Source organism: Misgurnus anguillicaudatus, chromosome 19 (genome assembly GCF_027580225.2).
Source record: "Misgurnus anguillicaudatus chromosome 19, ASM2758022v2, whole genome shotgun sequence".
In the NCBI taxonomy this organism is placed as follows: Eukaryota; Metazoa; Chordata; class Actinopteri; order Cypriniformes; family Cobitidae; genus Misgurnus; species Misgurnus anguillicaudatus.
Genome location: NC_073355.2, coordinates 29,516,206 through 29,530,055, shown reverse-complemented (window position 1 = coordinate 29,530,055; position 13,850 = coordinate 29,516,206). Strand labels below are relative to the sequence as shown.

The window sequence follows — 13,850 nt, the reverse complement described above, 5'->3', positions numbered from 1 at the left end:
GCTTATTGTTAACATTCTGCCATGTTTATCTGTAGGCTACTCTTTATTTATTTAATTTTTTTTAGCCGTCCTAAATGGAAGACATTGAATAGATTACCATGCCTGATTTTTAATGAAATTGAAACGATATATTTAAATTTGGATCCCATTACCATTGGAAGCAGTGTAATTGTTCTGTTTCTGTCAAAAACTGCTATTAAGAAAGACCCTGACTAAAAGCATTCATAATTTGGGGGGGGGGGGGGGGGTATTTTTTATATACTTTATATAAATTCTTGAATTTTGGCAGAAAAAAATGGGGGGAATGAATGTTACAATACTGCCATCTATTGGGTGTTATATGCATTCTACAAAAAGCACTGACGTCGCTGACAGACCAACAAACACAGCTATATTTTGCCCCGCGTTCCCCTAAAATAAGTTTTGTCTTATTATCTAAAAAAGATTATCATTTATCATGCTAATGCTAGCGTCAGGAAAATTACAAGTTATGTGACGTCACTACCAATGCTGTAAAATAATTGTATGGCATCTCATCAAACAATGTAAGAATTTCCTTTCTTTTAGAAACTCTTACCCTACATAAGTATAACATTTGGGTTTATTGACTTTTTGACGACTGTGGCTAATATTATTAGTATTACAATTTATTAGAAGAAACATTAACTTGGTTGAAACATTTTTGGCGAAGACGGTAGTGATTATGAGGAAATGCGAATCATGTAACGTTATGGTCATTTAACAGATACTACGGCCTTTCTTTATCTTTGTATTTCAAAAACCTCATTAGAATAATTAAATTGTTTGTTGTTTTGCATTTAAATTGTTTGTTTACTTAGGGGACGATGACTTACCGCAAGTTGTTTTAACAGCGTCTCACCACCTTACGAAAATGAACCATGTTTTTGTGGTAAAAGTGTAACATGGTTTTGTTGTTTTGATTACTACTAGCAAAACCATGTTCTTCCACCTAAATAAAAACAACAAAATAAAACTAGAAGTTCATAATATGCCTAGTTCAAACATAACAAGAACCAAATACTAACGTTAACGGAACGTTCTGTGTTTGCTGTGGTCAGTTGTCAAAACACTGACGTGACGTATGCACTCATATCATCACAGTAAACTGTCAGACACGCTCAAAATGTCTATGGAGAAATATTTTCCAAGAGTGTTATCAGACATTTATGGACATTTTGTGCGTGTACGATTATCCATGTCTATAGGCTATTGCTGCTGACAAGCAGGAAGTTAATGAATTACTAATGAACACCTTTTTAAATGTAATACAACACCTAACAACAGAGTTCACAGAGCTTGGTATTGGCTGCTTAGCTGTCACCCAGACAACAGGACACAAAGATTAAAAGAGATACAGCCCACTTGCACCTTGTAACTTACACAGTTACACAACAACTTCCTTGTTCCTTCAATCGGTCAGCAAACCCAGAAGTGTTATTTATAAAACGGGATCATCTGGGAATGTTCATACACTAGTATACAAATGTGATATCCTAAAGGAATTTATTTTACAGGACAAATTTGCGATCAAAACGGGAAGATGAGAAGACTGAGTGTTTACCCTAAGCCAGGAACATCTCTGGGAAACCTGGGATTGTTGGCAAACGAAATCCAACAGGAGGTTGAAAACAGTAAGTTTTAGAGATATTGATGATGATGATAAATAAACTTGACCTGTAATACTAAATATGTTAATTTTTGTATGGGTGATTAATGGCTATGTTCTTACTTGTGATCCCAGATACATCCGATTTGGTATCAGAGCTGGTTGACCTGTCAGCCGGAGCAAGAATACAAGCCATTCGGTCCTTGCCTGTGTCATGTGATGAAAGGCGAACAATCAGGTATTTATTATACATTTTCACAATTTATATTTCCCACAATGCCTTTTCTCTAAATATGACTTAACACCTACCTCAACAGGAATAGAGTGATCTCTGTCAAAAATTCAAAGACCATCTTTAATGTGGACTGTGGTCAACAGGTGTCTCGGGTAAGAGGATAAAAAAATCATAAAATTAATCCTGAATTCTAATTGGAAGAACCCCATTCAAAGCAGTTTTCAAAAAAATCCATAATTGTATTAATCCCTTAAATTCCTAAAAGGGCATCATCAATAATAAAAACCATCTCTACAGTCATTTCGCAGATTTGGAGTCAACGTGGCATCGGTCAGACAGCGGTTGGTTATGTGGCATGGGACTCTGAAAGACATAGGAGGCAGATTTGGTACCTCTGTCCTCACTTACTTTTTGTTTCTCAAATGGCTGCTGAAGTTCAACCTCTTCTCACTGATCATCAATTTCGGCTTCATCACCATTCCCCAAATTGTGCACGCACCCAATATCACCAACGTTACTGCGTTCAGAGGCCTTGAGCTTCTTACTGGAGTGGTGAGTTCATTTATATTGAGGCTTGTGTGTTCACTTTCTACCGTTGATCTTCAGCATTTGGAGTGAAAATTAATGCATCTATGTCCACAGGGTTATTTTAACCAGACAGTGCTGTTCTATGGAGGCTATAATGGTGAAGTGATCGTATCCAAACCAGCCTATAACATGCAGTTGGCCTATTTCTTCACTATAGCGGCGTATCTAGTGCTGTGTGGCATATCTCTTATCTACAGGTAAAGTTTTTCAAATCTTTCTTTTAAAACTCTAATGAACTAATATGCTAAATAATTCCAGAAGGAAATATGATCAGGTTTCCTTTTCCAGCATGTCCAGATCCTTTCAGAAAAACTTTGTGTTGGAGTCAGGACCTGTCTCTGGAGGTGCGTGGCGTCTGCTGTGCAGCTGGGATTTCAGCGTAGTCAACGAGAAAGCCATACAGAACAACAAGAACAACCTTGGCATTGAGCTGAAGGTTCGTACCTGTTCATCTTCTTCAGATCATTACTAAGTGTCATCTCTTTTCTTTGTGTTCTCATTGGTTCATTTTGGCTGTGCCTTCCAGGAGTCTTTATCGGAAAGGTTACAGAGAAAGCGCACAATGGCAGTGTCTGACTGGATAAAGCATGTGTCTCTCCACCTACTAGCCTGGCTTCTCTCCTCAGGACTTGCTGTTGGCTCCTGTGCAAGCATCTACTTCCTAGGAATAAATCAGCTGGTAAGTTTGCAGATGTTGCGTTCTTAGTGTGGCAAATTTAGTTTGAAAAGGGCATCTTATTTAATTTCAGGAGAAGTTCGCTTTAAAGGGCACCTATTTCATTGCTAAAACAAGGTTATTTTGTGTATTTGGTATAATACAATGTGTTCCCGTGGTTTATAGTTCAAAAACACATTCTTTTCCACATACGGTACATTTTTGTAGCTCTAGCGATCTGAAAAGCACCATGTCCCTGATTGGCCAGCTAATCGGTACCTTTGTGATTGGCCTGAATACCTCTGACGGAAATTGGCCAGAAATGTGACGCTTCTTACCATGTTTGAAAGATTCGCTCACAATGCAATGCTAACAAGAGTTAAAGGAGTAGTCCACTTTAAAGATGGGGCCCATTGACTTACCATAGTATTTTTTTTCTATAAAAAGTCATGGACCCCATCTTTAAAGTGGACTACTCCTTCAAGCAGGAGGAATTATGATAGTGTCGGTCTTTTCTGCATCACCAATCCCAGGAAGTAAACAGAATACGCGCGTTATCGTTTACTTTGGGGTTTGAACCTTTTGCATATCGTTTACATGTACTAATACACACTTACTGTACACACTAAAGGCAATGCTTAATCATGAATCTGACAGTAGGTGCTCTTCAAGTAGCTACATGCAAAATAACCACCATGGTTTGTTTACCAAAATGTAAATGTGATGTATTCTGAATGTTGGCCCCCATCATGCTACCTAACAAAGCTTAATGGTCCATGCTGGTGAACATCATACATATGCTGGTTTACCAGCAAGACCAGCACTAAACCAGCAGAAATAAGGTTTTTAGCATAAAATAAGTCCTGACATTTTGGGGCAGTTTTCTGGATAGGTTTTAGATTAATCCAGGACTAGGCCTTAGTTATACAAAAAACATTACTTGAGACAAAACAATGGCACTGATGATATGTCAGTACAAGTTGTTTTTAAATTAAGGCAGCTCATGCATTTTAGTCTGGGACTAGGATAAGCCCTATCTGAGAAACCGCCCCTTTATGTTTAGTCTTTATCTCAATGCCTGGATTTGACGCTCATGTTCTTGTGTTTTGCTGCAGAAGTCCAATCTGAATCACGATCCGAAAGATTTAAAGGCGGAGGCGTCTACTTTGCTTCTGCCTGTGGTCGTGTCCCTCATCAACCTGATAGTGCCTCTCATCTTCTCCCTCATTAGCAGGATGGAGAGTTACTCAAACCCACGGGCAAAGATCTACATCAGCATCACAAGGTGTGAACATTGTTTCAGTGTTACAATTGGCAAAAAGTAGCATCACATTTTGCTGACGGTAATAGTTGAACTCGCTATTATGACATAACCTACTGTTCGTTTTTATTTCAAGAAATGTTATTTTGAAGATGTCTATCGTGGGAATTCTTTGCTATTACTGGCTGAATTCGGTGCCTATGGATGTCTCAGTAAGTATTTTAGTATAGATAGCAAAGCATGATTATGTCTCTCTTTACTGTACTCTAGGATGCTAAGTTTTCATAAATGTTTCTTTTTCAGTGTTGGGAGTCTTTTGTGGGCCAGAGTGTCTATCGACTGCTGATAATCGACTTTATATTCTGCCTGCTCGGCACTTTCTTTGGGGAGTTTCTGCGAAATGTAAGTCAAGGAAGTCGTATAATATAAAAATAGGTATAAAAATAGATTTGTAAACATTAACTCGGCTTGTTAAGTTGGTCAAAAGATGCCTATGTCAGAGTAAGTAAAAATTTGAAGTAGGGATGCATAACGATTAATCACGATTAATCTATAGCAGAGTAAAAGTTTTTGTTTACATCATATATGTGTGTAAACTGTGTATAAAAAGTATGTATATAAATATGCACACATGCATGTATAATTTTAAGATAAAATAAATATTTATATATTAAGTATTTATATTTATATATAATATAAATTATACATAAATATTAGGGCTGGGCATAGATTAATCTCATACAAAATAAAAGTAGTTTTTTGCATAATATATGAGGTTGTGATGTGTGTAAATATTATGTATATTTATACACACACACACACATACATGTATATACATTTAAGAAATGTCTTATTTAAATATCGTTTTTTATTTATATATAATTTAGAATATATAAAAATATAAATAAATATATATATATATATATACACATGTAAATGTTTCTTAAATACATACATGAATGTGTGTGTATTTATATACATAATAATTACACACAGCACAAACTCATATGTTATGCAAAAAACTACTTTTATTTAGTATGAGATTAATCTAGATTAATCTATGCCCAGCTCTAATAAATATACAAATGTATATAGACCGTTTCAGCAGTAACAACATAAACAAGCGGCTGTCGCGGTCCACACGTAACTTCCGGTAAACTCTGCAAAGAATAAATAATAACAAAGTTCTTTAAACGTAGTTTATTTATATAACAAGCAAAAAAACAACACATAGATAACCCAGGAAACCAAAACATTTGTTATTTTCGACGAGGCATTTGTTCAAGAGATCAGTTTAGCAACTAGTCAAACCATTAAAAAAACGAAAACGGAAGTAAAGTTCGGATCCAGATGTGTATCACGTGCGTCCGATGAAACAGTCTATACAAATTTTCTTAAATATATACATGCATGTGTGTGCAAAGTTATTATACACAGTTCACACACACATATATGATGTAAACAAAACTTTTATTCTGCTATAGATTAATCGCGATTAATCGTTATGCATCCCTAATTTGAAGTAAACTTCAATAAACTTTTAATGCGATGATAAAGCATCACTTTTACAAGTCTTTTTCTCAATGCAATGCACTCTCCTCCCTACTGAAATCAATGGATTAGCAATGTTTTCTGATCTACTAAAGAGGAATGTGCACTTAACTCTACAGTACAGTTATCTTTTATCAGGATAAAAAGCCTAGATTGTTAGGATCTGAATGATAAAAAATAATGATGCACTAACCCATATAAATCTGCAACATTTGTTTGAATGACCGAAAATATTTTGTAGCTTTGATCTGAGATTTAGCAAATAATAAATGTACTTAGCTTTTTCCTTTGAACTAAAAACCTTGTTGAAATGCATTATAAGAATATCTTTCATGTGATATAATCATCCCCTGATTATACTAAATCCATATATTCACTCTGATTTCACTTTTTCAAAATCCCTACAGTGTAATTGGAACCAAGCTCATCCAGAGTCTTGGCGTCCCGGAGTTTGACATTGCTAGGAATGTACTTGATCTAATCTATGCCCAGACGCTGGCTTGGTAAGTCAATATTGACATCTCTTCAGTTCTATACTTAAATATTCCTTTAATACATCCTTACATCCTGTCTCCCCAGGATTGGAATTTACTTCTCCCCTTTACTTCCTGTAATGCAAGTCATTAAGTTGTTTATCATTTTTTACGTGAAAAAGGTAAGCACAGTTACCGCATCGTTTTCCTCTTGAGGTCGTATTGCACCGATGAGAGCTTTGTCGTCAGTCGTGCGGTTTCTGTTTCAGATCAGTCTGAGTATGAATTGTCAGCCGCCCAAGCACACAGGCAGAGCTGCCCAGATGCAGACGGTCTTCATCGCCTTGCTTTTCTTCCCCTCGTTTGTGGGTGCGCTGTCCATGGTAGCATACACAGTGTGGAGGTGGGAAACTTTATCTATACTTTACAGCGTTCGTTTTATGCATTTCGAATCTAACATTCGAATGCTTTTGAATGTTCCCTTCTTTTTTCTTGTCTTGCAGTTTGAATCCCTCAAAACACTGTGGGCCCTTCCAGGGTCTCAACACCCCATTTGACATCATTATTAGGTGGACTAATGATATTCAGAAAGTCCCAGGAACTCATTGGGTCTGGTGGATATTTGAAAACGTGCTGAGAAGCGAACTGTTCTACTATTTGATCACCCTCATCCTCTTGTATGGACATTTCCATCCCCAAATATTCAAGGGAGTTTAAACTTCACAATTTTTTTCACTGAGCATATTGAAGGTTCACATTTTATTTCTTTTTTAGAGTCTTCACATTTTTTCTCTGGCAAATCACTGAGGGACGGAAAGAGCTCATCAAGAGTCTACGACAGCAGATTGTGAATGTGAGCGTTAAGCTCATATGAGCTTCACTGCACTGCTGATTTTGGCATTCACTAGTTTTAAGTCTCATAAAGAACAGAGGGGGAAAGATATTAGTTCTGTCCTTTCTAAATCTATTCTTTTTTCCATCTGTCAGGAAGGAAAGGACAAAGCCTTTCTCTTAAATAAACTACAGAATACACAGAAGCAGAGAAGACAGATGACTTTCAGACCTCCGGTGAGTTTATGATCAGTTTTAACCAACTGACTACAACAATTAACCCACTTTTAAATTGAACTATTTAAAGGTGCAATTTGTAAGATATTTGCAGTAAAATGTCCAAAAACCACTAGGCCAGTGTTATATATTTTGTTCAGCTGATTACTATCAATATCTGTAATGTTTTCAACTACATGTAAATTGTGAGAAAATTTCCATTCAAAACATTGACACGGGGCAGTGCAGTCTCCTGTCAATAATGTTAATATCCATGTGACCCTTTGTCACCGCCTTTACTGACGTAAACCACATGACAACAGTGGTCAAGTTCGAAAAAATAAAATGGCGGCCAAGGAAGCGACTGGAGCAAAAATTTAGTGTAAATAAAGGTATATTTTCACTTTTTACACATTTTAATTGCATTTCTAGTGAGAAATAAGTATTGTAGTTTTCAAATATGTGATTAGGTATGACAAAGGCGCTCTCTGTTTATATTTCAAACACACTGCCTTTGAAGTGCGTCTGAAAGCCTTTCTCTGAGCTGCCTTCATGCCTCCGAAGTCATTTCCTCATGAGGCAGCGAGGCAACGAGTCGTGGACAAATGCGGAACTATGCGTTAGCGCCTATCGGGCTACGCACTTGCTTATGGACTTGAGGATTATGGACTTATCTTTACCGTCTGCCGCTGGTTGTGTCAGCAAAGACAGCTCCCGTAAGCGCACGGGCCAACAAACGACCAAAGAAGAGTTTGGAAAACAACGAGAGAGGATCAATTTGGTGTTGCATTATCTGGATAGAGAGAGCTTCGCCACAACATTTAACTAGACAGAGATTCTGATCCTGCTTGTGTTTTACGCAACATTTATAAGACTTTATTACCTTATCCATCAACGTGATTTCTCGTTCGCTTCGCGTCTGATTGATGGCCATCAGTGGTTGAGTTAAAAACTACAAATCCCATAATTCCACGCTGCCTCAGAGCGTCATTAAACAACGTCATTTTTATTGATTTGATCTGGCGCCATCTAGCGGTGCAGATAATACAAATTGCATCTTTAAGGGCAATGTAAAAATAATGTTCAATAAGTAATATACACTATCGTTTAAAAGTTTTGAAACACTGTTAACTATGATCTTAAAGGTCACGTTCTTCCTGATACCATTTTTTAAACCCTAGTTAGTGTGTAATGTTGCTATAATAGCATAAATAATAACTGTAAAATGATAAAGCTCAAAGTTCACTGCCAGGCGATATATTTTCTTCAATATAATTCCTCTTTAAAAGCCTACAACGAACGGCCGGTTTGGACTACAGCCCTCTATTTCCTGCTTTAATGACGTCAGTAACACAGTTCGTTGACTAAACTCCGCCCACAGGAATACGTCAGTCACCAGCTTTGACTCAAACGGCTCTGCTAAGCTAAGCTGCTATCGAATCACAGCACACTAAGACGGAGGGACTTCATAGAACAAGGAAGACATCAGCCTGTTTTGAGGACAGTGAAAACAGCGCTATACAGATAAGTAAATTGTGTGAAAAATACCGTGTTTTTTTACACGTGAAACATGAACACATGTTATATTGCCCACTATAAACACAATCAAAGCTTCAAAATCACAGACAGAACGGGAGCTTTAAAGGTCCTGTTCTTTCTTTGTTTTTGAAGTTTTGGTTGTGTTTATAGTGGGCAATATAACAGGTGTTAATGTTTCATGTGTACAAAAACGTGGTATTTTTCCACACAATTTTACTTATCTGTATAGCGCTGTTTACAATGTCCTCAAAACAGGCTGATGTCTTCCTTGTTATGTGAAGTCCCTCCTTCAGAAATACGTATCGAGTTCTGATTGTGTAGTTTGTTTAGTGTGTTGTGATTCGATAGCAGCTTAGCTTAGCAGAGCCGTTTGAGCAAAAGCTGGCGACTGACGTATTTCTGTGGGCGGAGTTTATTAAAAAAAACTCTTATATTGACGTCATTTAACCGGGAAGTAGAGGTTAGTAGACCATTCGCTGTAGGCTTTAAAAGGGGAATTTTGTTAAAGAAAATATATCACCTGGCAGTGCACTTTGAGCTTTATCATTTTACAGGTATTGTTTATGCTCTAACAGCAACTTTACACACTAACTAAAGTTTAAAAAATGGGATCAGGAAGAACGTGACCTTTAAAAATTATTTCATCTGAAGGGGTATAGTTAAATGCTTGAAATTACTTTGTAGACAAAAATATACCTGTGCCAAACAGATTAATTTATGTTATTAGAAAATGCAAATGTTAGTTTAAAATATAATTTTTTTTAATAGATGACTGAATATTGAAAGAAAAGCAGCCAATAAGAGTCCAGATTCAATGCGAACTCTTTTGATATTCTTCAAATTCATCCTAAGGTGAAACTTCAACAAGCTTCTTGATAAAATGACACGCGTATGGTTTTGCAATTTCTAGACAAAGGGTGACTGCACTTCAGATGATAAAATATAAGTTTGTTTTGGATGCTTGTAGTCACCAACATAATACATTTGTGTTATGCTATAGTTTGGACGAGTTTATTATTATTATGTATGGTGGAAAAATATATAAATAAAGAACGATAAGTGTTTCAAAACTTTTGACCGGCAGTGTAAGTCAATAGTGGCTTGAATTGGTTGTGCATATCTAAAAATGTAACCTCCTCCTAAGACCTGAGCTTTGGTTTGTCTTTTTTTCTCCAAATTTCTTGCAGCTATTTTGGGGTTAGGAAGAACCAATAAATATAATAACCAAATATTTTTCTTTGAACATGAAATAGGTTCTAGTTACACAGAATTAAATTATTATGGTGCAAACAACAAAAAAAAGTGATGTCCACCAGGTCTTAGGAGGTTAACACAGCAAAACATGTTTTAGTGTGGTTCAACCCAAAAATCAACACCAAAATTATTTGTTAAAACACACAGGTTTCGACCAAAGAGGTCTTTATCAGGCAAACCAGGTTTTGGGAACAGCAGTGGCAGTGTGCCGACATTTTTTTATAGTAAAGTGTTTTGGTTGGTGCACCTGCCCACAATTTTTTCGTATTTGCACACATTTTTGGAGTCAACCCAAAAATCTGTCATTTAGTCTTTACTTTAATGGGTTTGAGCTTGACAGACCAAAAAAATCTGCATACATTTTTCATATTCTCTATTTTATGGAGAAAATAACAGCATATAAGTTTGAAACAACATGAGAGTGAGACCATTTTTTTTTTTACAACAAACATGCAAGATTTGAAACACATTAAAGGTACAGCTTGGACACATCTTCAGTGAAGGACCCAAGATCATAGGGTATTTCGCTGATGTTTTTAGTGGCTCTTCTTTCACACAACCCTCTAATGCCAAGGAGCCTGAATGCCCGATGCACAGATTGACTTAGAAAGCCCCTGCAGCCCACTTCTATTGGCTCACAGTGGGCCCTCCATCCACTCTCTCTGCATGCCTGAACCAACTCAAGATATTTGGCCTTCTTCCTTTCGAAAGCCTCCTCCATCCTGTCCTCCCAGGGGACAGTAAGCTCCACTAGCACAACTTGCTTTGTTGAGTCAGATGTTAAGACCAGGTCTGGCCTCAGTGACGTCCTTGCTTTGTGCTCTGGAAACTTTAACTGCCTCCCAAGGTCAGCATGCTGCTTCCAATCTCGGGCCGTGACTAGCAGTCCAGTTGAGGCCTTACGTTCTCCCTGAGGTTTCTCCCCTGCCCTAACAAAGGAGATGTTGTGCTTCGCTGGGACTAGGTGTTTAGACTCCTGGATTGCGGTGCAGATGGTGTCCGCTACTACCTTCAGCACCTGGTTATGGCGCCACAACAAACATGCATAATGTACTCCACTGACACATGACTTCCTGGCAGATCTATGTAAATGTAACCACTATAGATGGTTTTATCGGGCGCACGCGTGGTGACGCGATTAAGCGTCTGGTCCGAACTTTACTTCCGGTTTCTGTTTGTTTAATGGTCTGACTAGTTGCTGAAACTAGGCATGAAGCAGGGCCGATTCACCACAACCAACCCAAAACAACAGAACTCAGGGTACACTCTTAGACGGATAGTTCACTTTAAAATGAAAATTCTGTCATCATTTACTCATCCTCATGTTGTTCTAAACCTGTTTTCTTTTTTCTGATAAACACAAAATAATATTTTGAGAAATGATTGTAACACACAGCATATAGTGACCAACGACTTTTCATAGTAGGAAAAAATATTTTGAAAGTATTGTGATAAATGATGAAGAAAATATTTCGATAAGTGACGGTAAGCACACAGTTGACGGTACCCATTAAATTCCATCATATTTTTTTATTCCTACTATGAAAGTCAATGGTCACTTACTATCTGTGTGTACCATCATTTCTCAAAATATCTTATTTTTTGTTCATCAGAAAAAATACATTCATTCAGGTTTAGAACAACATGAGGATGAGTAAATGATCACAGAATTTTCATTTTAAAGTGAACTATCCCTTTAAAAATAAAGGTGCTTAAAGGTTCTTCACAGGGATGCCATCAAATAACCATTTTTGGTCCTCAAAGAACCATTTAGTCTTAAGCCATTTAGTCATTAAGATTTTTTTAGGAACCATGTCTTTCATACGTTTTTTCACCAAAAAGAACCATTTGTGATCCTTTCATGGAACCATTTGGACAAAAAAGTTCTATAGAGGGTATGCATTGACGTGACCATGCGGGAGAACGCCCTGTTGAGTGACAAACGTTCAACAAAATGGCTGCTCCGAAAATGCCAGTAAAACTGACTATTATCAGCTTAAATTGAATTTAGGTGGACTTGATAGCAGAGGTGGACAATACTAGTTACATTAGTTACATTTTCCAAGCATCTGTGCTTTATTAGGTTGTTTGTATTGGGAAAAATTTTACTTCACTACATTCTAAAGCATAGAATCATACTGTGTATTCTTTATATTGCATATTAAAATGTATTTAATACCAAATTACATTAAAATTGTGTACTTTTACTTGAGTAAAAATACTTAAATATTAAATGTGAAACAAAAACTTGTATTTATGAAATGTAATAGAGTAAAAATTATGTTAATATGCTTTGGAATGTATTTTTTCCTAAAGAAAAACACGGATAAAATACAAATACTTGAAAAAATACTTTTAAGTAGAAAGTAAAACCTCTGCTTGATAGTGACCCTAGCAACTTATCAACCCACCTGTGGTCTGTGGACGTTGGAATGAACGATCAATTTACTTCTCCTTTCGGTATTTTTTGGCAGTCTGTAAAACGATAGCTCCGAATTCTTGTTAATCTGTTAGTACAGTCTATCACACAACAGCTTTTTCCCCATTTAGACGCGTTTCATCCGTGTTTTCGCTGATTTTACACAGTACACAAATTCTGCCACTCTGTCTTTTGCCACTCAGTGGGCGTAACCGCAGTCACTTTCACCGAATGTGACGTCACATGCATACCCTCTATTGCATCCACCCACTGAGGACACTCCACTGCCAGATCCCAAAACCATTTAACAGAGGAAACTCACACTGGAAAAGCAGGATCTATGCATCAGAGCACAAAATCAGTTGGAGAACACTATGTTCTTATTCTCTCCTCTTGATTATCTGTAAAGCAAAAACTTTAAAATGTATGCATTTATTTTTAGCTTTAGCTTTTAATGACGTCATTTTACTCATGAAAGAGTATTTGAATGTGGTTTTTAGACTATTATTGTGGAAATTATGTTCATATTCTTATATTTCTGTTGTGTAGGACTTTGATCAGACAGCACATTTCAACTCAAACTGGATGAATACGCTCCCCTTGGATAGATGAAAGCATGTCATATGAAAATGTTTATTCTGTAATGGCCTTTTTCTGTAAATACTGAACTTTGTCATATAATTTATTCAACAAGTACTGTTGTTTCTCTCTTTAATGGAGAGACATATTTGCACAAGCCAGCATTTTGTGTTTGTCTAGAACAGTGGCTCTCAAACTGGGGGCCCTGAGATGGTGGCAGGGGGCCCAGTTTTATAATATTTTATAAAATACATTAATTTAACATGAATTCCGTGTAATTAAACCTCAGAAAAATAAGACTACTAACCAACCGCACTACATTGTATATTTTAATAAGTTTTGGTTAATTGAAATTGTATGTTTTTCAATTTTTTATGTCATAAATTTTCTTTGGGGGGAAACGAAGGTCACAAGTGGGGGTCACCATGCACAAGGGGGGCCGCATGCCGAAAAAGTTTGAGAACCACTGGTCTAGATTAGAAGATGCCAGTTTACTTTCTTCATAAGCTCATAATATCTACAAAATCTCACCTTTTCACCACAATACACAAGTGCACAGTTTTCATTTAAATAAAGTGATATTACCATAAATAAATATTTAAAACAAATAAGTGTCAAGAGT

General features: G+C 36.8%; 1 protein-coding gene across 2 annotated transcripts; it reads left to right on the top strand.

Moving 5' to 3' along the window:
• Positions 1 to 526: 526 nt before the first annotated feature.
• On the top strand, positions 527 to 13,803 carry tmc5 (transmembrane channel like 5). 2 transcript variants are annotated; one of them, XM_073857385.1, is made up of 18 exons: positions 527 to 545; positions 1,536 to 1,652; positions 1,763 to 1,865; positions 1,945 to 2,014; positions 2,160 to 2,414; positions 2,505 to 2,647; positions 2,739 to 2,886; positions 2,977 to 3,129; positions 4,221 to 4,390; positions 4,503 to 4,578; positions 4,670 to 4,772; positions 6,330 to 6,420; positions 6,497 to 6,572; positions 6,660 to 6,793; positions 6,894 to 7,067; positions 7,165 to 7,243; positions 7,378 to 7,458; positions 13,199 to 13,803. In XM_073857385.1, exons 2-18 carry the CDS (start codon positions 1,562 to 1,564, stop codon positions 13,259 to 13,261), a joined length of 2,010 nt encoding a protein of 669 aa, XP_073713486.1. In that variant the 5' UTR covers positions 527 to 545; positions 1,536 to 1,561; the 3' UTR covers positions 13,262 to 13,803. The 2 variants fall into 2 exon arrangements, with proteins under 2 accessions (XP_073713486.1, XP_073713485.1); XM_073857384.1 differs by lacking the exon at positions 527 to 545 and adding an exon at positions 1,418 to 1,436.
• Positions 13,804 to 13,850: the final 47 nt, after the last annotated feature.

Coding starts and splice junctions, on each gene's coding strand:
- tmc5 (XM_073857385.1), top strand. CDS start 1,562: ATGAGAAGACTGAGTGTTTACCCTAAGCCAGGAACATCTCTGGGAAAC. Junction 2,648..2,738: donor GGCATATCTCTTATCTACAG/GTAAAGTTTTTC, acceptor TTCCTTTTCCAG/CATGTCCAGATCCTTTCAGA. Junction 4,579..4,669: donor CGGTGCCTATGGATGTCTCA/GTAAGTATTTTA, acceptor TTTCTTTTTCAG/TGTTGGGAGTCTTTTGTGGG.